The 27,665-nt window shown below is 46.3% G+C and overlaps 1 protein-coding gene across 1 annotated transcript in view; it reads left to right on the forward strand.

The window, feature by feature from the left end:
- Positions 1 to 27,665, forward strand: part of NTMT2 (N-terminal Xaa-Pro-Lys N-methyltransferase 2) — a 180,764-nt gene that overhangs the window by 90,228 nt on the left and 62,871 nt on the right. Inside the window, exon 2 of the mRNA XM_063940296.1 lies at positions 18,429 to 18,604. Coding sequence (XP_063796366.1) covers positions 18,429 to 18,604 — 176 coding nt within the window. The remainder of the gene's footprint in view (positions 1 to 18,428; positions 18,605 to 27,665) is intronic.

The following is a 27,665-nucleotide window of genomic DNA, read 5'->3' on the forward strand; positions in this document are numbered from 1 at the left end:
TCAGGTTTCCATCTACAGTCCATTACAGTCACCCTCTGCTTATGCTGGGAGGGGTGTTCTTTAGATAGATATCTGGGGGTATGTTTACTAAAATTTGATTTTGAGATCACTTTTATGAATCTATAAAATCAACTGAAATCATTTCTATTTGATTTTCTAAATGCCTGAAAAAATTGCTCATTTACTAAAAATAGATTTTGATTCAATTTTCAAATTAAGGGGGCAGTTCAGATCTGATCGCTGCTGTACATTTTCGCACAGCGGGCGATCAGATCTGAACTGTGCATGCGTATGCACCGCAATGCACAGGCACGATGGACCGCAGCACGGGGCATCTGTGCCTAGCGATGGGATGTTTTGCAAAAAAAGCGATCGCATGGATGATTGCAAGGTGATTGACAGGAAGAGGCCGTTTGTGGGTGGCAATTGACCATTTTACAGGAGTGACCGGAAAAACGCAAGCGGGATCAGGCATTTTTAGGAAGGGTGTCTGACGTCAGCTCCGGCCCCGGTAAGCAGGAAGCAATCGCAGCGGCAGAGTAAATCCTGGGCTGAGCAGTGACTGCACAAAATCAGTTTGTGCAGCTCTGCTACACATGTGATCACACACTTGCATAGCGAATTCTCCCTCCCCCTGTGGGTGGCAAATTATCTGATCGCAGGGCAGCAAAAATCGCTTCCTAGCGATCAGGGGGTAAATTTACTAAGATGGGAGTTCTATTTAAGATGGGAAGTTGCCTATAGCAACCAATCAGATTCCAGGTATTATCTTCTACAAGGGTCTAGATAAATGAGAAGTAGAATCTGATTGGTTGCTATGGGCAACATCCCATCTTAAATAGAACTCCCATCTTAGTAAATTTACCCCCAGGTCTGAATTACTCCTTACATTTTTTCCAAGATTTTGGGTTGAAATTTTGAAATATCTTCCAAAATCGAACCTCAAATCCCCATTAAAATCCCCAGCAAAATCGAACAGAACTACCTCATTGCTTCCTATTGGTCCAAACGTATCATATGCACACTAATTAGGGGGAGCTTTCTCTTTACACTGTTTATACATGAAAACCTAACTGATTACTATTTTTTTTTTAATACCTACAGCAGAAATAGTTGGTAATAAGTTTAGCCCTAATCTGCCTTCCACTTTGTGCTCACATAGTCAGTTGTTCGTAACATAACCTCTGCCTGCTCCCTGTTTATTGCATAATCGGGGTGGAGTGGTTTATTTAATGTGTGATTATGTAATAGACGGCAACAGACCACAGTATCGGACACTTTTGCCAAATGATATAATATGCCTCCCAAATTATCTATTTTTAATAGACCAAAGGTGCATTCTGTCATTGATTGGGTGGCTTTATGTATAGGTAACGTACCCAACAACCATCCGTCTGGCATTTGACTCACTCTAAATTTTGCAGGCAAGGATGATTTGCTGAGGATGTATTTATCATGGCATGAATCAGGATAGCCAATTACAACAATCATAAATTTAAAGTTTCATTATATCATCCGACAGAAGTGTCAGATTTTGTGCGACACTGCTATCTATTTCACATTCATGGGCTAGGTATGATGCCCAGTGCAGTATTCAACTCATGAGACTGCTGATGTTGCTATGATTATTGCTCCTGGGGTCTCTCAGTCAGGTGGTAATTTGCATACTGCAGGTACTGTAGGTGTACATCATACCAAAACCTTGGACAGCTATTATTCCTACATTCACACTGCTTTACATGCATTTGGGTCCTCAAAAAGTCATAATTACAATTAATTTTCTAGCAATAGAATGGTGTTTAGAAGCTCAAATCGAATGTCTAACTTGATTCTATTCATTTGGAGATTTCAAGCTCGATTTCGAGTACTATTTAGAGTTCGATTTCAAATCGAACTTTAGTAAATGAGGGGATTCTATACTGGAATATGGGAAAACTTAGATTTTTTTTAAATAAATTTGATTTCTATTGGGGATGTGAGTTAAATTTGGCTTTAGAATTGATTTGACATTCAATTTTGCCTTTAGTAAATCTCTTCAATCAAAATCGAATGGAAATAGTACATTTTGCCCCTGTTGTACTTTTAATTCCCACCAGGGCCGGATCTTGCCCTTGTGGCGCCCCGGGCAAAAATGGGGGCGTGGCTTCATATGGGGGCGTGGTCAGTTACGCCCCCATTTGTGCCCCCTGTAGCGCAGCTGAAAAAAAAAAAAAAGTATACTTACAATCCCCGCTCCTGATTCCAGACCTCCTCCTCCGCCGGCGCCGCTCTTCTCCTGGACTCGGATGGTTGTGTCTGTCCTCGGATCTATGGGAGAGACGTCATTACGTCTCTCCCATAGCACAGCATAGACACTAGAGGTCAATTATGACCCCTAGTGTCTCTGCCACTATGCTGTGCGGTGCGCGATGACGTCATCGCGCACCGCACAGCAAAGGTCCTCTCCATGAAGGGAAACTAGATGCTTCGTCTAGTTTCCCTTCATGGAGAGGACCTTTGCTGTGCGGTGCGCGATGACGTCATCGCGCACCGCACAGCACAGTCCTCTCCATGAAGGGAAACTAGACGCTTAGCGTCTGGTTCCCTTCAAAGCGGGGGACCAGCGGCGGGCACAGCGGGGGGCACTGCAGAGGGCACAGTGGCGGATCTTGCCATGGTGCGGCGCCCTCTGGAGGTCGCCGGCGCCCCGGGCAAAAGTACTGCTTGCCCGTGGCAAGATCCGGTACTGATTCCCACTCACACTGCAATACCTCATTTGTAACTAGTAATTTCTAGAGATGAGCGGGTTCGGTTCTCAGCCTTCCGAGTTCGGTTCCGAGCCAGGCTCGGGTTTTCCCTCCTGACTCAGTAACCCGAATGCGGCAAAACGTCATCATCCAGCTGTTGGATTCTCGTGGGATTTGGAATCCATATAAGGAGCCGCGCGTTGCGGCCATTTTCACTCCAGTCTCTGTGAGTGTATTGAGAGGACGTGTCCTCACTGTTCAGTGTCTGTGGGGTGGCGGGAAAGTGGAGTGGCGAGTCTTGTGCTGCTCAGTCCAGTCCAGTGTAGTCAGTGTATTGTGCTGCATCAGTCCAGCTAGTCACAGTGTTGGTGTGTTCTCCTGCCAGTGTAGCTGTATAAAGTGGTGCTGTGTTGTGCTGTCCAGTCCAGTCCAGTGTAGTCAATGTATTGTGCTGCATCAGTCCAGCCAGTCACAGTGTTGGTGTTCTCTGCTGCCATATATCCAGTGTAGCTGGATAAAGTGTTGTGTTGTGCTGCATCAGACCAGTGGTAGTGTCCTGTTCATCAGTCATTCCATTGACGATATACGCTGCTGCTATATGTCCACTGCTGCCGTATAATAATAATAACAACAACAACCACAAGTCCCTTACAGTGTTGTTGTGTTGTGCTGCATCAAAGCAGTGGTAGTGTCCTGTTCATCAGTCATTCAAGTGACGATATACGCTGCTGCTATATGTCCACTGCTGACTTATAATAATAACAACAACAACAACAACAACAACGTCCCTTACAGTGTTGTTGTGTTGTGCTGCATCAGACCAGTGGTAGTGTCCTGTCCATCAGTCATTCCTGTGCCGCATATTGTCTTATATAACTCACAAAAAATAATGGAGAACAAAAATTGAGGATAAAATAGGGAAAGATCAAGAAGAACCACTTCCTCATTCTTCGCGCATTGGCTTACCCCACTTACACTCTCCCGGGGATTTGTGATATCGGACAACGCCGCCAATATTGTGCGTGCATTACATCTGGGCAAATTCCAGCATGTCCCATGTTTTGCACATACAATTAATTTGGTGGTGCAGAATTTTTTGAAAAATGACAGGGGTGTGCAGGAGATACTGTCGGTGTCCCGAAAAATTGCGGGCCACTTTCGGCATTCTGCAACTGCGTGCCAAAGACTGGAGCGCCAGCAAACACTCCTGAACCTGCCCCGCCATCAACTGAAGCAAGAGGTGATAATGAGGTGGAATTCAACACTCTATATGCGTCAGATGATGGAGGAGGAGCAGCAAAAGGCCATTCAAGCCTATATATCCACCTACGATATAGGCAAAGGAGGGATAATGCAGCTGACTCAAGCGCAGTGAAGAATGATTTCCATCTTGTGCAAGGTTCTCCAACCCTTTGAACTTGCCACACGTGAAGTCAGTTCAGACACTGCCAGCTTGAATCAGGTCATTCCCCTCATCAGGCTTTTGCAGAAGCAGCTGGATAAATTAAAGGAGGAGCTAAAACAGAGCGATTCCGCAAAGTATGTGGGACTTGTGGATGGAGCCCTTCATTCACTTTGCCAGGATTCAAGGGTGGTCAATCTGTTGAAATCAGAGCACTACATTTTGGCCACCGTGCTCGATCCTAGGTTTAAAGCCTTCGTTGCATCTCTCTTTCCAGCAGACACAAGTGTGCAGAGGTGCAAAGACCTGCTGGTTAGTAATTTGTCAACTCAAGCGAACGTGACCTGTCAACAGCTCGTCCTTCAATTTCTCCCGCCCCTGAGGCTGCAAGGAAAAGGATAAGATTTCCTAGCCCACCCGCTGGCGGTGTTGCAGGGCAGTCAGGAGCAAAAGTTGACATCTGGTGTGGACTGAAGGACCTGCCAACGATTACTTATATGTCTACTGTCACTGCATATGATTCTGTCACCTTTGAAAGAATGGTGGAGGATTATATGAGTGACAGCATCCAAGTAGGCATGTCAGACAGTCCGTATGTATACTGGCAGGAAAAAGAGGCAATTTGGAGGCCCTTGCACAAACTGGCTTTATTTTACCTAAGTTGCCCCCCCCTCCAGTGTGTACTCCAAAAGAGTGTTTAGTGCAGCCGCTAACCTTGTCAGCGACCGACGTAGGAGGTTACTTCTACTAAATGTGGAGAAGATAATGTTCATCAAAATGAATGTTAAATTCCTCCGGGAAGACCTTTACCAGCAATTGCCTCCAGAAAGTACACAGGGACCTGTGATGGTGGATTCCAGTGGGGACAAATTAATACTCTGCGAGGAGGATGTACACAGTGAAAGGGGTGAGGAATTGGAGGATGAGGTGGACATCTTGCCTCTGTAGAGCCAGTTTGTGCAAGGAGAGAATGATTGCTTCTTTTTTGGTGGGGGCCCAAACAAACCAGTCATTTCAGCCACAGTCGTGTGGCAGACCCTGTCGCTGAAATGATTGGTTTGTTAAAGTGTGCATGTCCTGTTTATACAACATAAGGGTGGGTGGTAGGGCCCAAGGACAATTCCATCTTGCACCTCTTTTTCTTCTTTGCATCATGTGCTGCTTGGGGACTAGGTTTTTTGTGCCATCCTGTCTGTAACTGCAGTGCCATTCCTAGATGAGCCAGGTGTTTGTGCCGCACACTTGTGTCGCTTAGCTTGGCCATCCAGCTACCTCATTTCACCTCTTTTTCTTCTTTGCATCATGTGCTGTTTGGGGACTAGTTTTTGAATAGTGCCATCTTGTCTGCAACTGCAGCGCCTCTCCTAAATGGGCCAGGTGTTTGTGCCGCACACTTGTGTCGCTTAGTTTAGTCATATAGCCACCTCGTTGCAACTTTTAGGCCTAAAAACAATATTGTGAGGTGTGACGTGTACAGAATAGACTGGATATGAGTGGAAATGAATGTTATTGAGGTTAATAATACCGTAGGAGCAAAATTACACCCAAATTCTGTGATTTTAGCTGTTTGTGTTTTTCTCAAAATTCATCCATATCCAAAACCAAAACCAAAACACGAAAGGGTGGTTTTGGCAAAACCAAGCCAAAACCAAAACACGAAAGTGGAATTAGAACCAAAACCAAAACACAAACACGAAAAGTGCCCGCCGCACATCTAGTAATTTCTGCCAGTTTCTTTATCGTAATAAATGTGAGTCGAGTCAACGAATGGTCAACCTATTTCTTTCCATCTCTTTATATCTATACATTTCTCTCATATTTATTATTTTTTCTTATGCATCTCACAGTGCTGTAAACTAAATAAAAATGATTTCAACTATATAGAAAAATAGGCTTTACTACAGGTCTGACACAGCTCTACATATGTAGAAGAAAGAAAAAACCACAGTAATAAATTTGGTAATACATAAATAATTGCTGCATACCAATCTCTATAAAAATTTGAAGAAAAAGAAACAAATCAAGTAAAAAAATATGTTTTATATACAAACGAAGGAGGAACTGAGTCGGCAGCAGCAACTACAGTTGACAGTAATGCCAACTGGGCTCCCTGTGTCAGGCTTGGTGCAATGACACCTATTGGCACTACCATGGAATTTCCAATTCTTATATATTTAGCTGCTTAAATTTGTGTGAAGATGATTGTGTGGGAGGTAGGCACATAGTTGATCTAAAGTGCAGTTATCACTAACTACTGTCCACATGCCACACCAAATAATGTAGTCAACTCGAAGTTCCATGACCTGCATATATACATACATACTGGGGACAGCCATCTTTGTGCTTTTACATGGTCACTGAGTTTTTCTTTAACTTGTACTATCCTTGTATTTTAAAGTATGAGTTGCATAATACCCATTATACTCATACACTATATCCATGCTGTTTATTATCATGCTTTAAAGACTCTCATATATTTATTGTATATACTATTATTGTAGAATTTAGAATGAACACCGTAATATACTGTACATTTTCTTATGTTCATTTTTCCTATCAAACTAAATTCATATAAAAAAAAAAATAGGAAATGTTCAGTAATCAGCTCCCAAATTGAGGGGAGTTTTGGAAAAGAGACATGACTTACAGCACCACATGTACTCATGAAAAGAATTTTTGGCCTGGTAACTTCAAGTTTGAAATGAAATTGCTGACCTTGGTAAACGAATCAAGACAGTATTAGTTTTCTGATGAACAGCCAGGACTCTGTCAGTGTTGGCAGAGAGATGCCCATAGACCCCGGAATCTGAGTCATGCTGATTGGAATTTTGGAGCTTTATTTTGAAGTTCTGAGTCAGACTGCAAAATCTGTCAAGCACCTTGTATTTGATATACTGTAGAAATGTGTAAACATTCCAAAAATCAGGCACTATATTTTTGGGTGGAACTACCATAGTACTATGATAACATATTTAATCATTTCTGTTAACCACTGTATTACCTAAAAAAAAGTATGCATATTTTGGCCTTTCCTTGCACAGATTCCATGTGTTTGGATTTTGTAAGGGACCTTAGCCATAGGCCTTTAAATGGATGTGAAAATAAAATTAATTCTATTGTGTGTGTACATGATTTAGTATTCTTACTTATATAAGCAAGTGCTGGCAATGCAACATAGTTTTATTAGAGATGTGCTGGTTTAAATCTACCCGGATTTACCCGGATCTTAAAATGGAATCTTATTTGCTTTCGGATGTCACATGTTTTGGATAACCAATAAGAAAGAATTGGATAAATCTGAACTCGCGTTAATTTTTGCGTTAAGAACCGAGTAAATCCAAATCTGCACATCTCTAGTTTTTATATGATGCTTCTTTATTTCAATGCATTCAAAGCATGTACTGCTCTTGAACATTTTCTATAGCGAGTAAGTTTTTAAACTGTTGTGGTAAACATAGCATAGTAACAGAGGAGTAAGCTAAACTGTGAAGTAAATGTGGATTAGGTAATACACTGTTTATTTTTTATGATATTGAAAAATAGTTGTGAGTGATGGCCTGACTCCAGTCATTTCCTGACTACAGCCATTTACAACCACCTCAACCACTGACCATGAATTAATTAGAGATGAGCGCCTGAAATTTTTCTGGTTGTGTTTTGGTTTTGGGTTCGGTTCCGCGGCCGTGTTTTGGGTTCGAACGCGTTTTGGCAAAACCTCACCGAATTATTTTTGTCGGATTCGGGTGTGTTTTGGATTCGGGTGTTTTTTTCCAAAAACACTAAAAAACAGCTTAAATCATAGAATTTGGGGGTCATTTTGATCCCAAAGTATTATTAACCTCAAAAACCATAATTTACACTCATTTTCAGTTTATTCTGAATACCTCACACCTCACAATATTATTTTTAGTCCTAAAATTTGCACCGAGGTCGCTGTGTGAGTAAGATAAGCGACCCTAGTGGCCGACACAAACACCGGGCCCATCTAGGAGTGGCACTGCAGTGTCACGCAGGATGTCCCTTCCAAAAAACCCTCCCCAAACAGCACATGACGCAAAGAAAAAAAGAGGCGCAATGAGGTAGCTGTGTGAGTAAGATTAGCGACCCTAGTGGCCGACACAAACACCGGGCCCATCTAGGAGTGGCACTGCAGTGTCACGCAGGATGGCCCTTCCAAAAAACCCTCCCCAAACAGCACATGACGCAAATAAAAAAAGAGGCGCAATGAGGTAGCTGACTGTGTGAGTAAGATTAGCGACCCTAGTGGCCGACACAAACACCGGGCCCATCTAGGAGTGGCACTGCAGTGTCACGCAGGATGTCCCTTCCAAAAAACCCTCCCCAAACAGCACATGACGCAAAGAAAAAAAGAGGCGCAATGAGGTAGCTGTGTGAGTAAGATTAGCGACCCTAGTGGCTGACACAAACACCGGGCACATCTAGGAGTGGCACTGCAGTGTCACGCAGGATGTCCCTTCCAAAAAACCCTCCCCAAACAGCACATGACGCAAAGAAAAAAAGAGGCGCAATGAGGTAGCTGTGTGAGTAAGATTAGCGACCCTAGTGGCCGACACAAACACCGGGCCCATCTAGGAGTGGCACTGCAGTGTCACGCAGGATGTCCCTTCCAAAAAACCCTCCCCAATCAGCACGTGATGCAAAGAAAAAGAAAAGAAAAAAGAGGTGCAAGATGGAATTATCCTTGGGCCCTCCCACCCACCCTTATGTTGTATAAACAAAACAGGACATGCACACTTTAACCAACCCATCATTTCAGTGACAGGGTCTGCCACACGACTGTGACTGATATGACGGGTTGGTTTGGACCCCCCCCAAAAAAGAAGCAATTAATCTCTCCTTGCACAAACTGGCTCTACAGAGGCAAGATGTCCACCTCATCTTCACCCTCCGATATATCACCGTGTACATCCCCCTCCTCACAGATTATCAATTCGTCCCCACTGGAATCCACCATCTTAGCTCCCTGTGTACTTTGTGGAGGCAATTGCTGCTGGTCAATGTCTCCGGAGGAATTGATTATAATTCATTTTAATGAACATCATCTTCTCCACATTTTCTGGATGTAACCTCGTACGCCGATTGCTGACAAGGTGAGCGGCGGCACTAAACACTCTTTCGGAGTACACACTTGTGGGAGGGCAACTTAGGTAGAATAAAGCCAGTTTGTGCAAGGGCCTCCAAATTGCCTCTTTTTCCTGCCAGTATAAGTACGGACTGTGTGACGTGCCTACTTGGATGCGGTCACTCATATAATCCTCCACCATTCTATCAATGTTGAGAGAATCATATGCAGTGACAGTAGACGACATGTCCGTAATCGTTGTCAGGTCCTTCAGTCCGGACCAGATGTCAGCATCAGCAGTCGCTCCAGACTGCCCTGCATCACCGCCAGCGGGTGGGCTCGGAATTCTGAGCCTTTTCCTCGCACCCCCAGTTGCGGGAGAATGTGAAGGAGGAGATGTTGACAGGTCGCGTTCCGCTTGACTTGACAATTTTGTCACCAGCAGGTCTTTCAACCCCAGCAGACCTGTGTCTGCCGGAAAGAGAGATCCAAGGAAGGCTTTAAATCTAGGATCGAGCACGGTGGCCAAAATGTAGTGCTCTGATTTCAACAGATTGACCACCCGTGAATCCTTGTTAAGCGAATTAAGGGCTGCATCCACAAGTCCCACATGCCTAGCGGAATCGCTCCCTTTTAGCTCCTTCTTCAATGCCTCCAGCTTCTTCTGCAAAAGCCTGATGAGGGGAATGACCTGACTCAGGCTGGCAGTGTCTGAACTGACTTCACGTGTGGCAAGTTCAAAGGGCATCAGAACCTTGCACAACGTTGAAATCATTCTCCACTGCACTTGAGACAGGTGCATTCCATCTCCTATATCGTGCTCAATTGTATAGGCTTGAATGGCCTTTTGCTGCTCCTCCAACCTCTGAAGCATATAGAGGGTTGAATTCCACCTCGTTACCACTTCTTGCTTCAGATGATGGCAGGGCAGGTTCAGTAGTTTTTGGTGGTGCTCCAGTCTTCTGTACGTGGTGCCTGTACGCCGAAAGTGTCCCGCAATTTTTCTGGCCACCGACAGCATCTCTTGCACGCCCCTGTCGTTTTTAAAAAAATTCTGCACCACCAAATTCAAGGTATGTGCAAAACATGGGACGTGCTGGAATTTGCCCATATTTAATGCACACACAATATTGCTGGCGTTGTCCGATGCCACAAATCCACAGGAGAGTCCAATTGGGGTAAGCCATTCCGCGATGATCTTCCTCAGTTGCCGTAAGAGGTTTTCAGCTGTGTGCGTATTCTGGAAAGCGGTGATACAAAGCGTAGCCTGCCTAGGAAAGAGTTGGCGTTTGCGAGATGCTGCTACTGGTGCCGCCGCTGCTGTTCTTGCGGCGGGAGTCCATACATCTACCCAGTGGGCTGTCACAGTCATATAGTCCTGACCCTGCCCTGCTCCACTTGTCCACATGTCCGTGGTTAAGTGGACATTGGGTACAACTGCATTTTTTAGGAGACTGGTGAGTCTTTTTCTGACGTCCGTGTACATTCTCGGTATCGCCTGCCTAGAGAAGTGGAACCTAGATGGTATTTGGTAACGGGGGCACACTGCCTCAATAAATTGTCTAGTTCCCTGTGAACTAACGGCGGATACCGGACGCACGTCTAACACCAACATAGTTGTCAAGGACTCAGTTATCCGCTTTGCAGTAGGATGACTGCTGTGATATTTCATCTTCCTCGCAAAGGACTGTTGAACAGTCAATTGCTTACTGGAAGTAGTACAAGTGGGCTTACGACTTCCCCTCTGGGATGACCATCGACTCCCAGCGGCAACAACAGCAGCGCCAGCAGCAGTAGGCGTTACACGCAAGGATGCATCGGAGGAATCCCAGGCAGGAGAGGACTCGTCAGACTTGCCAGTGACATGGCCTGCAGGACTATTGGCATTCCTGGGGAAGGAGGAAATTGACACTGAGGGAGTTGGTGGGGTGGTTTGCGTGAGCTTGGTTACAAGAGGAAGGGATTTACTGGTCAGTGGACTGCTTCCGCTGTCACCCAAAGTTTTTGAACTTGTCACTGACTTATTATGAATGCGCTGCAGGTGACGTATAAGGGAGGATGTTCCGAGGTGGTTAACGTCCTTACCCCTACTTATTACAGCTTGACAAAGGGAACACACGGCTTGACACCTGTTGTCCGCATTTCTGGTGAAATACCTCCACACCGAAGAGCTGATTTTTTTGGTATTTTCACCTGGCATGTCAACGGCCATATTCCTCCCACGGACAACAGGTGTCTCCCCGGGTGCCTGACTTAAACAAACCACCTCACCATCAGAATCCTCCTGGTCAATTTCCTCCCCAGCGCCAGCAACACCCATATCCTCCTCATCCTGGTGTACTTCAACACTGACATCTTCAATCTGACTATCAGGAACTGGACTGCGGGTGCTCCTTCCAGCACTTGCAGGGGGCGTGCAAATGGTGGAAGGCGCATGCTCTTCACGTCCAGTGTTGGGAAGGTCAGGCATCGCAACCGACACAATTGGACTCTCCTTGTGGATTTGGGATTTCAAAGAACGCACAGTTCTTTGCGGTGCTTTTGCCAGCTTGAGTCTTTTCAGTTTTCTAGCGAGAGGCTGAGTGCTTCCATCCTCATGTGAAGCTGAACCACTAGCCATGAACATAGGCCAGGGCCTCAGCCGTTCCTTGCCACTCCGTGTGGTAAATGGCATATTGGCAAGTTTACGCTTCTCCTCCGACAATTTTATTTTAGGTTTTGGAGTCCTTTTTTTACTGATATTTGGTGTTTTGGTTTTGACATGCTCTGTACTATGCCATTGGGCATCGGCCTTGGCAGACGACGTTGCTGGCATTTCATCGTCTCGGCCATGACTAGTGGCAGCAGCTTCAGCACGAGGTGGAAGTGGATCTTGATCTTTCCCTAATTTTGGAACCTCAACATTTTTGTTCTCCATATTTTAATAGGCACAACTAAAAAGGCACCTCAGGTAAACAATGGAGATGGATGGATTGGATACTAGTATACAATTATGGACGGGCTGCCGAGTGCCGACACAGAGGTAGCCACAGCCGTGAACTACCGCACTGTACTGTGTCTGCTGCTAATATATAGACTGGTTGATAAAGAGATAGTATACTCGTAACTAGTATGTATGTATATATAAAGAAAGAAAAAAAAAAACCACGGTTAGGTCACTGGTATATACAATTATGGACGGGCTGCCGAGTGCCGACACAGAGGTAGCCACAGCCGTGAACTACCGCACTGTACTGTGTCTGCTGCTAATATATAGACTGGTTGATAAAGAGATAGTATACTCGTAACTAGTATGTATGTATAAAGAAAGAAAAAAAAACCACGGTTAGGTCACTGGTATATACAATTATGGACGGGCTGCCGAGTGCCGACACAGAGGTAGCCACAGCCGTGAACTACCGCACTGTACTGTGTCTGCTGCTAATATAGACTGGTTGATAAAGAGATAGTATACTACTAATATTATATACTGGTGGTCAGGTCACTGGTCACTAGTCACACTGGCAGTGGCACTCCTGCAGCAAAAGTGTGCACTGTTTAATTTTAATATAATATTATGTACTCCTGGCTCCTGCTATAACCTAGAACTGGCACTGCAGTAGTGCTCCCCAGTCTCCCCCACAATTATAAGCTGTGTGAGCTGAGCAGTCAGACAGATATATAATATATATAGATGATGCAGCACACTGGCCTGAGCCTGAGCAGTGCACACAGATATGGTATGTATGTGACTGAGTCACTGTGTGCTGTGTATCGCTTTTTTCAGGCAGAGAACGGATTATAAATAAAAGTGGTGGTCACTGGTCACTATCAGCAAAACTCTGCACTGTACACTACTGAGTACTCCTAATGCTCCCCAAAATTAGTAAATCAAGTGTCTAAACGGAGAGGACGCCAGCCACGTCCTCTCCCTATCAATCTCAATGCACGTGTGAAAATGGCGGCGACGCGCGGCTCCTTATATAGAATCCGAGTCTCGCGATAGAATCCGAGCCTCGCGAGAATCCGACAGCGTCATGATGACGTTCGGGCGCGCTCGGGTTAACCGAGCAAGGCGGGAAGATCCGAGTCGCTCGGACTCGTGAAAAAAAACATGAAGTTCTGGCGGGTTCGGATTCAGAGAAACCGAACCCGCTCATCTCTAGAATTAATATGATCCCTTTGAAAGGTGACAGCTCCAAAGAGGTACAGGGCCCGCCTCCAGTGCTCCTGACATAATGGTGCCACTCCCTGTTTCCACTACGGGGGAGCAGCTAATTATTTGGGATTTATGGTCACAATCATCGTCGTGCTCAGGAGCCAACATGGGGGTGCCGCTCTAGAACTTCCCCCCTCCGCCGGATAACAGACTACCTCCTCCACCCCTTGTCTTGGACATAGACTGCTCACCTGGGCCGCCCAGGACCTGTTCTGCACATGAACATAATCGATCCAACCGGAATAAGTCCCATTATCCACATCCAGAAATGTATAACAGTATAGAAGAAAGGAAATAATCACACAGGGATGCATAGGCCACATAAAGAAAGAAACAAAAAAACACTGTAGAGGAGGAAAAACACAGGCGATGGGGACAACACATCCACTTGCCACCCACACATATACTGTATATCATTGTTCCATCTACTACACTCTCCACTATTATACCTAAGATGCAAGTGGTATATGAACACTTTGGAAACTCTGCACTCGCCAAATACTGTTTACTATGAACACTCCAAGCTGCATTCTACACTATGGGGGTCATTCCGAGTTGATTGCTCGCTAGCTATTTTCTGCCGAGCTACGAACAGATAGTCGCCACCTATAGGGGACTGTATGTTCGCTTTACAAGTGTGCTATCGCATGTGTAGCCGAGCACTACAAAAAAGTTTTGTGCAATTTCTGAGTAGCTCAGAACTTACTCAGCTGCTGCGATCACTTCAGCCTGTCCGGTCCCGGAATTGACGTCAGACACACGCCCTGCAAACGCATGGATACGCCTGCGTTTTTCCAACCACTCCCTGAAAACGGTCAGTTGACACCCATAAACGCCCTCTTCCTGTCAATCTTCTTGCGATCGGCTGTGTGAATGGATTCTTCATTAAATCCATCGCCCAGCACCGATCCACTTTGTACCCGTACGACATGCCTGCGCATTGCGGTGCATACGCATGTGCAGTTTTGCAGAGTTTTGACCTGATCGCTGCGCTGCAAAAAATAGCTAGCGTGTGATCAGGTCAGAATGACCCCCTATATTGGAATATCTGTTAAGCTGTCTAACTGCACCAAAGTCTTTCCCATCAGGTCAGTCCTACTCTATCACATAGATTTTTTAATCATCTCATATTGTACTTAGGGGCATATTTATTATATAATCAATATTTTTAATGCGGATATGATAAATCTGTACACTTAAATTCACAATATAAAGAAGTAAATATTCACACGAATGTAGGATGCATCTCTTGCTAGAAGAAGAGTCAGATATATCTCTTTCACATCGCAATTCCAGGTCCCACCGGGAATTGGAAATGGGACCCGGCATTGGACCCTTGCACACTGCCGGGGCGGAGCCGGCAATGGGGATGGTTGCGGAGGTGGCGCTTGGAGATGAGATCATCTCCACGCCGTCTCTCCCTATGCAGTGAACGTGTCCCAGGGTGCATCGACCCGGCAACTCATTCACACTGCACCTGATCCGGTATTTAACCCGGGAATAACACTGCACCTGTTAACAAGCATAAGCCTGGGGCAGGCAGCCGAGATCATAGCCTGCTGAAAAGCACAGCACCAATAGGTCGCTTCTATAGCTTGTATGGTGCACTGCATGCTAGTCGCAGCACTGCATGGCAAAGAAGAGATTTTAAGACAGTAGCCGGCATAGGAGAGATCCCAGGTACTGGAGCTCACCCGCACAGTGTCGGAGCCTGCTCCGGGCTGACAGGTGGGTCAGAGGCACTGCCCTGGGAGCCGTCTGCTGCCTTACTGGAGCAGCACAGCACTGCCGGTAAAAAACCCAAAACCCTGCTCCTCTGTAACTCCTCAGAGTCCCCTCAAATCCTGCACCTGGGGTACATGCCCCCTTAGCTCGCCCCCCCCCCCCCCCCCCTTCCCACAGTTACAGCTCTGGATGATGCACTGTGTCTCACCACCGGCCAGCTCCTCTGGGCATTTGCAAGATCTCATAGCCAAGAACCTGGCAGCTACCGCAGCCAGGGGCAGAGCTGACCTTGCTGTGATACTGGGGTAACAACAATTGCATCTGTTGAAATCCATTGCTACAGTTGTTGGAGTTGTCAGTGCCGCTGACCATTCATACATTGCCTAGCATGAAAGAGGCACATAGCACCCCCTAACATTTACTGGTCATAAACTGCTGTCTTACATAAGGGAGAAGCAGTATTAGCACACTTAACGTATGCTGATACCGCTTCTCCCCATAATGCCTGGTCTTATATAGAAGTTGCCTATAGCAACCAATCAGCTGTTACATATAATTTTATACAATGCACTTGATAAATGTTGCTTCAACGCTGATTGGTTGCAATGGGCAACTTCTCCACTGTCTCCCTTCTCCACTCTTTTCACTGCTTCATGAATAGACTTTTAAGAGGTATCAGTGGTAAGTGATTTGGGGTGTGTGGCTTGTCATAGGGGGTGGGAAGGGTGTTGCTAGGCAAAAAAGGCAGTGGATGGGAGCATGGCTGCATGGTCACATCATTGTAGTCGTTGTCCACCTTGTCCACCCACTTTACTCGGTAAGTGGGCAGTTGGGTAGCTGGGTGCAGGCGGCTCCTGGAGACTTTCCCACTTTCCCACAAGCCTCCCAACCATTCTGGAAGAGTAGTCAAGTTTGCTCAGAGTACATTTAAAAAATAAAAATGCTACCAGTATTATTTTGAGAAATAAGATGAAGCCACAAGAGCAACTTCTATTAACCACTTGCCTTGCATCGTCGCATCAGATTGGGCTTTCCCTGACATGCTCGCATCTGATTCAACCAGGCAGAAACGCCCACTGGGCGAACATGGGAAGATAATCTCCACACAGCCGCCAATCTCAGAGGGACCTCCGGCCCCTCCCCACCTGCGGCTTCTCCTCCAATTTGTCCCAATAAATGTGGACAGCAGTGATCAGGTACCCACGGCAACACCCCACCCGGCGGCTGCACAGAAGAGCAACCATTGGGGAAGCATATGCAAGTTACCCGTCTGGAGAGCAACTGGTACAGAGGAAGCCAGCTGTTCCCCAGTGTATACACCCGGCGGCTGAAGATTGCAGCAGCCGCCGGGGAAGCCAGCGCTGTCCCCACAGTGTATAACCTGGCGGTAGTAGCGGCTCTTGCCACGGGCAAGCAGGCTTTTTGCCCGGGGCACGGCTACCCTGAGGGCGCCGCCGTGGCAAGAGCCGCTACTAATCCTCCCTCCCTCCCTGCTCCCCGGCTGCAGTGATCGCCATGTGCGCCCGCTGCATCCGGCGTCGCTGACTGACGCCAGAGGTCAAAATTGACCCCTAGTGTCAGTGCGGCGCTGCTATGGGAGGAGCCGGTGCCCGGAGACAGCAGCAGCAGCGGTCCGGAAGCAGGAGCGAGGCTGGTAAGTATTGTTTTTTTCTTTTAGGGTTTGAAAGCGTTGCTACTACAGGGGGCACATACTGGGGGCACTACTACAGGGGCACAGCTACAAGGGGCACAGCTACTGGGGGCAGATCAACTGGGGGCACAGCTACAAGGGGCACAGCTACTGGGGCACTGCTACAGGGGGCACTGCTACTGGGGGCACATACTGGGGCACTGCTACAGGGGGAACAGCTACTGGGGGCAAATCAACTGGGGGCACAGCTACAAGGGACACAGCTACTGGGGCACTGCTACAGGGGGCTCAGCTACAGGGGGCACAGTTACTGGGGGCAAATTAACTGGGGGCACAGCTACAAGGGGCACAGCTACTGGGGCACAGCTACAGGGGGCACTACTACAGGGGGAACTACTACAGGGGGCACTACTACAGGGGGCACTGCTACAGGGGGCACATACTGGGGGCACATACTGGGGGCCATGCTACAGGGGGCACAGCTACAGGGGGCACAACAACAGGGGGACCAGCTACAGGGGGCAGAGTTGCTGGGGGCACAACTACTGGGGGCACAACTACTGGGGGCAAATCTACAGGGGGGCACAACTACTGGGGGCATAGCTACAGGGGCAAATAAACTGGGGGGCACAACTACTTGGGGCAAATCTGGGGACACAGCTACTGGGGGCATAACTGTGGCCACGCTCCTCCCCTATGAAGCCACATCCCTATTTTTCACAAACGAACTGTTTTGCCTTGGGGGGAGCGCAAGTGGAAATTTTCACACTGGGCGCTGCATGGTGTAGAACTGGCCCTGAGCGGCAGCCACCGGGGTAGCCAACCTTGCACCCACTGTAAATACCTGGAGGCTGCAAAGAGCAGCCACCTCCGGGAATGTCATGAATATGGGGACTGATCAACATTGTTCTGTGACTCTGCTGCGCTCTGCATTTGGGGAAATAATGTTAATAGGGATGTGGGGGAATGAAGCATTAGGATACTGGGGAGTGTGTGTGTGTGTTAAAATAACAATAAAATTACACTGGACAATGAAGGGGGGGGGGTTACAAAAAATTAGTGGAGAGGAGGGTTAATGGAGTGATTATATGATGAGGGCCTGTGGACATGGGGTGGGGGGGGGGGGGGGGGAGGGCGTAATGCAAAACAGCCTCTAAGTATATATATTTTTTATAAAACATTTAAATATTTCATTACAATTTTTTTTTCCAACTTTATCACATACAAAAATTTTTGACAAATTCTGAGCATTTTTGGGTAAAATACGTTCAGTAGTTAAGGTGTCAGCTGTTAGATAGTTTGAGGACAGCAAGAACATTTGCTGATAATTGGATGGACTGCAAAGGAGAAATACTGTACAGTATAAGAAGGAAAACAAGATAAGAGGAGCTTGAAATATTCCACACGTGCCATATTTCAGTATGAGATGATATGTGCATGCACGGTATTACTGGTGACTTTATTATTATGGTGTATAAGGAGATAATTATTTTATCTAAAATGTGCAATGAAAAATTGAGGGAATTTTTTGTGAGTAGTGAATAAAAGAAAATCATGGGCATCAACTTTGTGCAGTCTTTATTTTTTATCTATTTTCAATTATGCCAAGCATCTAAATAAAAATCCTTGTCCTGTTTTCACAGTGAAACTCTTTGCGATGACGAGTGAAGTGATTGATGGTGAGATGCAGTTTTATGCCAGAGCAAGGAACTTTTACAAGGAAGTCCCGGCAACAGATGAAGGGATGATGGGTGATTTTTCCGATCTCTCTTACATAGACATAGAATCATCTAGAGAATTTCTAATGAAATTTGTTGGGGTAAGTAGCAAAGTTCCCTATCATTTTTGTACTACAAGATTAGCAAATATTTACTGCTGCACATAATTAAATGGTGATGTGCTGGGCATTTAAAGAAGGAGGTACACGGACGGAGGGAACAGAGCTGCACGAGCTGAGGGGGCGGAGCTACATGGGACCAGCAGATTGCTACAGAGAGAGGAGGATGTGCTGCTGCAGATCCTGCCAGCCAAACAGTAATAGGTAAGTGGAGGGAAAGTGAGGGAGAAAGTGTGTGTATGTGTGTATGTATGTTTATGTGTGGGGGCCGGGATAGTGGGGGCTAGTACTACTGGGGTGTTATGCGTAAGCTGCACTACTGGGGTGTTATGTGTAAGCACTGCTACTATTGGGGGTGTTATGTGTAAGGTGTGCTACTACTGGGGCATTATGTGTAAGCTACACTACTACTGGGGCGTTATGTGTAAGCTGCGCTACTACCGAGGCATTATGCGTAAGCTGTGCCACTACTGGGGCATTATGTGTAAGTTGCGCTACTACTGGGGTGTTATGTGTAAGTTGTGCTTCTATGGGGCATTATCTGTAAGCTGTGATACTATCGGGGCATTATGCATAAGCAGGGCCGGCGCTATGGTGTTGGCGCCCCCTGCAAACTATAAATTTGTGCTCTCCCATATGTAATAAAGGGACACAAAAAAAGGGGTATGGGCCCACAATAGTACCCCCAATTCAAATTTTGCCACACAGCAGTGCAATCTTATACACATTACACTGCACGTAATGCCCCTGATTCATATTGCACTACATAGTAGTGTACCTTATTCACGTTATGATGCACAGTAGTACCCCTAATCCACATTACTACACACAGTAGTGCCCCAATTCACATTAGGACACAGTGGTGCCCCTTTTTCACGTTACATCACACAGTAGCGCCCCTTAGTTACATTAAGCTACACAGTAGTGCCTCTTATAAACATTACACTTCACAGTAGTGCCTCTTATACACCATGCCCACAGTAGTGTTCCTTATACACAAAATGTCAACAGTAGTAGTGCCTTTTACACATAATGCCCACAGTAGTAGTGCCACACATAAAATGTCCACAGTAGTAGTGCCTTTTACACGTAATGCCCACAGTAGTAGTGCCACACATAATGCCCACAGTAGTAGTGCCCTTTATACATAACACCCACAGTAGTAGTGCCACACATAATGCCCACAGTAGTAGTGCACCTTAGACTTAATACCCACAGTAGTAGTGCCAAACATAATGCCCACAGTAGTAGTGGCCATTACACTTAACACCCACAGTAGTAGTGCCACACATAATGCCCACAGAAGTAGTGTCCCTTACACATATGTCCACAAGAAGGGAGTGTATGCGGTACGTACAGGGGAGATCAGCTTGAAGCTGCCGGCACTGCTGCCTGTCATAGAGCTTGAGAGGTGCAGCGGGGAGGAGAGAGGAGGGATCACATCCCGGAAGGATGCGATTGCAATTTGATTGACAGTGGTGGACGTTGGAGGGGTGGCAACGTGGCATTGGGAGGGAGTGTTCCAGACAGCAAAGGTATGTCAGGACTGTTTTAGGGGCAGCCGCATGACATCACACGCGGCCACTACATTCGATAAAATTTCATCAGTCCACCTCCATATGCAGCCAGGCTGCGTATGCACGGGGCTTCCACAAACCTGCGATTTTGGTGATGTGATCACAGTTGAATTGTGAGCTCATCGTTGGGTGGAAGTAAACATGCTGGGCAGCCTTGCCCTGTGCTGGGCGGCCCCCAGCATGCGATCATTAGCAGTTGCAGTTTGGCTAATTTAACAAAACGGCAACTGATACTAAATTAGGCTGTATGTACTAATAGAAAGTAAATCTGACATTTCAATATCATTAACCAGCCATAATGAAAAAGAGCATGGGCCGGTTTCTACAATAACAAGGAGAAAACAAGTGTGCGTCTCTCTTCCCCAAGCGGGTGAGCACATGGCTTATCAATTAATGGAGAGGAAGGTAGCAATGATCGACTTCCTCCCAGATATCCCCAGTCCTATGCTGTAGAGTATTTGCTCAGACCATTGGACAGTGGAAAACAGGTTAATTAACAGGATTTTTTTACAGGATAATTTTGTTGCTTATTTATTATTCATTGTACAAAATGCATGTCTAACTCACAATAATGGTGGGGTGAGGCACGTGTAACACAAAAATAAATATTTTGTTGGACACCATGCATGTACTATATAATTAGACTTGGGTACGAAATTCTGGCATTCACAATCCCGACAGTCAGTATGCCGACAGTGGCATCCCGATGGATATCTGTAAGTATTTTATTCCTACCCCTATCCCTAACCCACCCCTCCTGTAGCCTAACCCTAACTGTTACCCCCCCATGCAGCCTAACCCTAACTGCCAACACCCCCTTCCCTTTGCAGCCTAACCCTTACCTCCGACACCCCTGAAGCGTAACAATAACTCTCCCCCTAGTGCCTAACCCAGTACATACCATTGGAATCCGTTGGGATCCTGACCACATCCCATTTGTGACATGTAGCATTATTATGTAAAAATATAAATTTCGGAAGTGTACTGTAACTGAAGCCATTAAAAAAGACTTATCATAGTATATAGTTTTTTCTCATGCAAATCAGACTATGTGCAAGAATTCATGTTGATGCTACAGAAACTGAGGCTCACACAATTGATAAACAAAACAATAGCTTAGTGTACAATCACAATTTGTCAGAACTTCTTAGAAACACTAGTGTATACAGTTCTGAGTAATATAAACCGTATCATTCATCTTGTATTTCATTTTTTTAGATTTAGTTGCCCTTGAAAATGTTGCCTTAGGTGGTGGTAAATGTGCACTACTGTGGCCACTTGGTGTTTAGATCAAGACTACTGTACCTACCCCAATTTATCAAGCAGGAGACATGAAGTAGAAAAATGTGGAGTTATTGGTGGGTTGATATTGTAATTTGCATCATCAAGTGGGCAGAACAATTATATTACCAAGCCCTATACACCATATTATTATTTTTTACTTCATGAGAGTTGACCATAATTTTCTCATAGATGATATGACAGTCTGCACTGTCAATAGATCTCAGTTAAAAATCATGCTGGTGCCAAAAAAAACAACAATTTTCTGTTTCATAAATGTAGCAAGTATTTAGGCAGTGGCGTCACTGGGGTCTTTTTCTCTGCTTGCATCTGAAAAGTGGCAGTGACCATGGGTTAATGGTATGCCCCAATTTTCATCACTCCTGGAGATGCTGGGCTGCCCCCAGAGACTTTACCCACATTGCCGGCTCCTCCTCAGTAACTGGCAGTCTGCCACTGCATGATAATTCAGGGTGCAGCGCCTTGCTCCTAGTCACTGAGGAGGAGCTGGCATTTTTATATCATCCCCTCAAATGGTGACAACTAGTGTGGTCCACACCCCTGTTCTCCCTTGTAACGCCACAGCATTTATTGTGTGACATAGACTTATTTAAAAAAAAAAAAAACTCAATTATCCAGGAAACTAACAGATAGCCAAGGTTCAGAATCAGCAAGGTTGTCAACTGAGAACTAGAGATGAGCGCCTGAAATTTTTCGGGTTTTGTGTTTTGGTTTTGGGTTCGGTTCCGCGGCCGTGTTTTGGGTTCGAACGCGTTTTGGCAAAACCTCACCGAATTTTTTTTGTCGGATTCGGGTGTTTTTTTCCAAAAACACTAAAAAACAGCTTAAATCATAGAATTTGGGGGTCATTTTGATCCCAAAGTATTATTAACCTCAAAAACCATAATTTCCACTCATTTTCAGTCTATTCTGAATACCTCACACCTCACAATATTATTTTTAGTCCTAAAATTTGCACCGAGGTCGCTGTGTGACTAAGATAAGCGACCCTAGTGGCCGACACAAACACCGGGCCCATCTAGGAGTGGCACTGCAGTGTCACGCAGGATGTCCCTTCCAAAAAACCCTCCCCAAACAGCACATGACGCAAAGAAAAAAAGAGGCGCAATGAGGTAGCTGTGTGAGTAAGATTAGCGACCCTAGTGGCCGACACAAACACCGGGCCCATCTAGGAGTGGCACTGCAGTGTCACGCAGGATGGCCCTTCCAAAAAACCCTCCCCAAACAGCACATGACGCAAAGAAAAAAAGAGGCGCAATGAGGTAGCTGACTGTGTGAGTAAGATTAGCGACCCTAGTGGCCGACACAAACACCGGGCCCATCTAGGAGTGGCACTGCAGTGTCACGCAGGATGTCCCTTCCAAAAAACCCTCCCCAATCAGCACATGATGCAAAGAAAAAGAAAAGAAAAAAGAGGTGCAAGATGGAATTGTCCTTGGGCCCTCCCACCCACCCTTATGTTGTATAAACAAAACAGGACATGCACACTTTAACCAACCCATCATTTCAGTGACAGGGTCTGCCACACGACTGACTGATATGACGGGTTGGTTTGGACCCCCCCCAAAAAAGAAGCAATTAATCTCTCCTTGCACAAACTGGCTCTACAGAGGCAAGATGTCCACCTCATCTTCACCCTCCGATATATCACCGTGTACATCCCCCTCCTCACAGATTATCAATTCGTCCCCACTGGAATCCACCATCTCAGCTCCCTGTGTACTTTGTGGAGGCAATTGCTGCTGGTCAATGTCTCCGCGGAGGAATTGATTATAATTCATTTTAATGAACATCATCTTCTCCACATTTTCTGGATGTAACCTCGTACGCCGATTGCTGACAAGGTGAGCGGCGGCACTAAACACTCTTTCGGAGTACACACTTGTGGGAGGGCAACTTAGGTAGAATAAAGCCAGTTTGTGCAAGGGCCTCCAAATTGCCTCTTTTTCCTGCCAGTATAAGTACGGACTGTGTGACGTGCCTACTTGGATGCGGTCACTCATATAATCCTCCACCATTCTATCAATGTTGAGAGAATCATATGCAGTGACAGTAGACGACATGTCCGTAATCGTTGTCAGGTCCTTCAGTCCGGACCAGATGTCAGCATCAGCAGTCGCTCCAGACTGCCCTGCATCACCGCCAGCGGGTGGGCTCGGAATTCTGAGCCTTTTCCTCGCACCCCCAGTTGCGGGAGAATGTGAAGGAGGAGATGTTGACAGGTCGCGTTCCGCTTGACTTGACAATTTTGTCACCAGCAGGTCTTTCAACCCCAGCAGACCTGTGTCTGCCGGAAAGAGAGATCCTAGGTAGGCTTTAAATCTAGGATCGAGCACGGTGGCCAAAATGTAGTGCTCTGATTTCAACAGATTGACCACCCGTGTATCCTTGTTAAGCGAATTAAGGGCTGCATCCACAAGTCCCACATGCCTAGCGGAATCGCTCCGTGTTAGCTCCTCCTTCAATGCCTCCAGCTTCTTCTGCAAAAGCCTGATGAGGGGAATGACCTGACTCAGGCTGGCAGTGTCTGAACTGACTTCACGTGTGGCAAGTTCAAAGGGCATCAGAACCTTGCACAACGTTGAAATCATTCTCCACTGCACTTGAGACAGGTGCATTCCACCTACTATATCGTGCTCAATTGTATAGGCTTGAATGGCCTTTTGCTGCTCCTCCAACCTCTGAAGCATATAGAGGGTTGAATTCCACCTCGTTACCACTTCTTGCTTCAGATGATGGCAGGGCAGGTTCAGTAGTTTTTGGTGGTGCTCCAGTTTTCTGTACGTGGTGCCTGTACGCCGAAAGTGTCCCGCAATTCTTCTGGCCACCGACAGCATCTCTTGCACGCCCCTGTCGTTTTTTAAAAAATTCTGCACCACCAAATTCAAGGTATGTGCAAAACATGGGACGTGCTGGAATTGGCCCAGATTTAATGCACACACAATATTGCTGGCGTTGTCCGATGCCACAAATCCACAGGAGAGTCCAATTGGGGTAAGCCATTCCGCGATGATCTTCCTCAGTTGCCGTAAGAGGTTTTCAGCTGTGTGCGTATTCTGGAAAGCGGTGATACAAAGCGTAGCCTGCCTAGGAAAGAGTTGGCGTTTGCGAGATGCTGCTACTGGTGCCGCCGCTGCTGTTCTTGCGGCGGGAGTCCATACATCTACCCAGTGGGCTGTCACAGTCATATAGTCCTGACCCTGCCCTGCTCCACTTGTCCACATGTCCGTGGTTAAGTGGACATTGGGTACAGCTGCATTTTTTAGGACACTGGTGACTCTTTTTCTGAGGTCTGTGTACATTTTCGGTATCGCCTGCCTAGAGAAATGGAACCTAGATGGTATTTGGTACCGGGGACACAGTACCTCCAACAAGTCTCTAGTTGGCTCTGCAGTAATGATGGATACCGGAACCACGTTTCTCACCACCCAGGATGCCAAGGCCTCAGTTATCCGCTTTGCAGTAGGATGACTGCTGTGATATTTCATCTTCCTCGCAAAGGACTGTTGAACAGTCAATTGCTTACTGGAAGTAGTACAAGTGGGCTTACGACTTCCCCTCTGGGATGACCATCGACTCCCAGCGGCAACAACAGCAGCGCCAGCAGCAGTAGGCGTTACACGCAAGGATGCATCGGAGGAATCCCAGGCAGGAGAGGACTCGTCAGAATTGCCAGTGACATGGCCTGCAGGACTATTGGCATTCCTGGGGAAGGAGGAAATTGACACTGAGGGAGTTGGTGGGGTGGTTTGCGTGAGCTTGGTTACAAGAGGAAGGGATTTACTGGTCAGTGGACTGCTTCCGCTGTCACCCAAAGTTTTTGAACTTGTCACTGACTTATTATGAATGCGCTGCAGGTGACGTATAAGGGAGGATGTTCCGAGGTGGTTAACGTCCTTACCCCTACTTATTACAGCTTGACAAAGGGAACACACGGCTTGACACCTGTTGTCCGCATTTCTGGTGAAATACCTCCACACCGAAGAGCTGATTTTTTTGGTATTTTCACCTGGCATGTCAACGGCCATATTCCTCCCACGGACAACAGGTGTCTCCCCGGGTGCCTGACTTAAACAAACCACCTCACCATCAGAATCCTCCTGGTCAATTTCCTCCCCAGCGCCAGCAACACCCATATCCTCCTCATCCTGGTGTACTTCAACACTGACATCTTCAATCTGACTATCAGGAACTGGACTGCGGGTGCTCCTTCCAGCACTTGCAGGGGGCGTGCAAATGGTGGAAGGCGCATGCTCTTCACGTCCAGTGTTGGGAAGGTCAGGCATCGCAACCGACACAATTGGACTCTCCTTGTGGATTTGGGATTTCGAAGAATGCACAGTTCTTTGCTGTGCTGCTTTTGCCAGCTTGAGTCTTTTCATTTTTCTAGCGAGAGGCTGAGTGCTTCCATCCTCATGTGAAGCTGAACCACTAGCCATGAACATAGGCCAGGGCCTCAGCCATTCCTTGCCACTCCGTGTGGTAAATGGCATATTGGCAAGTTTACGCTTCTCCTCCGACAATTTTATTTTAGGTTTTGGAGTCCTTTTTTTACTGATATTTGGTGTTTTGGATTTGACATGCTCTGTACTATGACATTGGGCATCGGCCTTGGCAGACGACGTTGCTGGCATTTCAACGTCTCGGCCATGACTAGTGGCAGCAGCTTCAGCACGAGGTGGAAGTGGATCTTGATCTTTCCCTAATTTTGGAACCTCAACATTTTTGTTCTCCATATTTTAATAGGCACAACTAAAAGGCACCTCAGGTAAACAATGGAGATGGATGGATTGGATACTAGTATACAATTATGGACGGGCTGCCGAGTGCCGACACAGAGGTAGCCACAGCCGTGAACTACCGCACTGTACTGTGTCTGCTGCTAATATATAGACTGGTTGATAAAGAGATAGTATACTCGTAACTAGTATGTATGTATAAAGAAAGAAAAAAAAACCACGGTTAGGTGGTATATACAATTATGGACGGGCTGCCGAGTGCCGACACAGAGGTAGCCACAGCCGTGAACTACCGCACTGTACTGTGTCTGCTGCTAATATAGACTGGTTGATAAAGAGATAGTATACTCGTAACTAGTATGTATGTATAAAGAAAGAAAAAAAAACCACGGTTAGGTGGTATATACAATTATGGACGGGCTGCCGAGTGCCGACACAGAGGTAGCCACAGCCGTGAACTACCGCACTGTACTGTGTCTGCTGCTAATATAGACTGGTTGATAAAGAGATAGTATACTACTAATATTATATACTGGTGGTCAGGTCACTGGTCACTAGTCACACTGGCAGTGGCACTCCTGCAGCAAAAGTGTGCACTGTTTAATTTTAATATAATATTATGTACTCCTGGCTCCTGCTATAACCTATAACTGGCACTGCAGTAGTGCTCCCCAGTCTCCCCCACAATTATAAGCTGTGTGAGCTGAGCAGTCAGACAGATATATAATATATATAGATGATGCAGCACACTGGCCTGAGCCTGAGCAGTGCACACAGATATGGTATGTGACTGACTGAGTCACTGTGTGTATCGCTTTTTTCAGGCAGAGAACGGATATATTAAATAAACTGCACTGTGTGTCTGGTGGTCACTCACTATATAATATATTATGTACTCCTGGCTCCTGCTATAACCTATAACTGGCACTGCAGTAGTGCTCCCCAGTCTCCCCCACAATTATAAGCTGTGTGAGCTGAGCAGTCAGACAGATATATATAATATTATATATAGATAATAGATGATGCAGCACACTGGCCTGAGCCTGAGCAGTGCACACAGATATGGTATGTGACTGAGTCACTGTGTGCTGTGTATCGCTTTTTTCAGGCAGAGAACGGATTATATTATGTACTCCTGGCTCCTGCTATAACCTATAACTGGCACTGCAGTAGTGCTCCCCAGTCTCCCCCACAATTATAAGCTGTGTGAGCTGAGCAGTCAGACAGATATATATAATATTATATATAGATAATAGATGATGCAGCACACTGGCCTGAGCCTGAGCAGTGCACACAGATATGGTATGTGACTGAGTCACTGTGTGCTGTGTATCGCTTTTTTCAGGCAGAGAACGGATTATAAATAAAAGTGGTGGTCACTGGTCACTATCAGCAAAACTCTGCACTGTACACTACTGAGTACTC

This window comes from Pseudophryne corroboree, chromosome 9 (genome assembly GCF_028390025.1).
Source record: "Pseudophryne corroboree isolate aPseCor3 chromosome 9, aPseCor3.hap2, whole genome shotgun sequence".
NCBI classification, from domain to species: Eukaryota; Metazoa; Chordata; class Amphibia; order Anura; family Myobatrachidae; genus Pseudophryne; species Pseudophryne corroboree.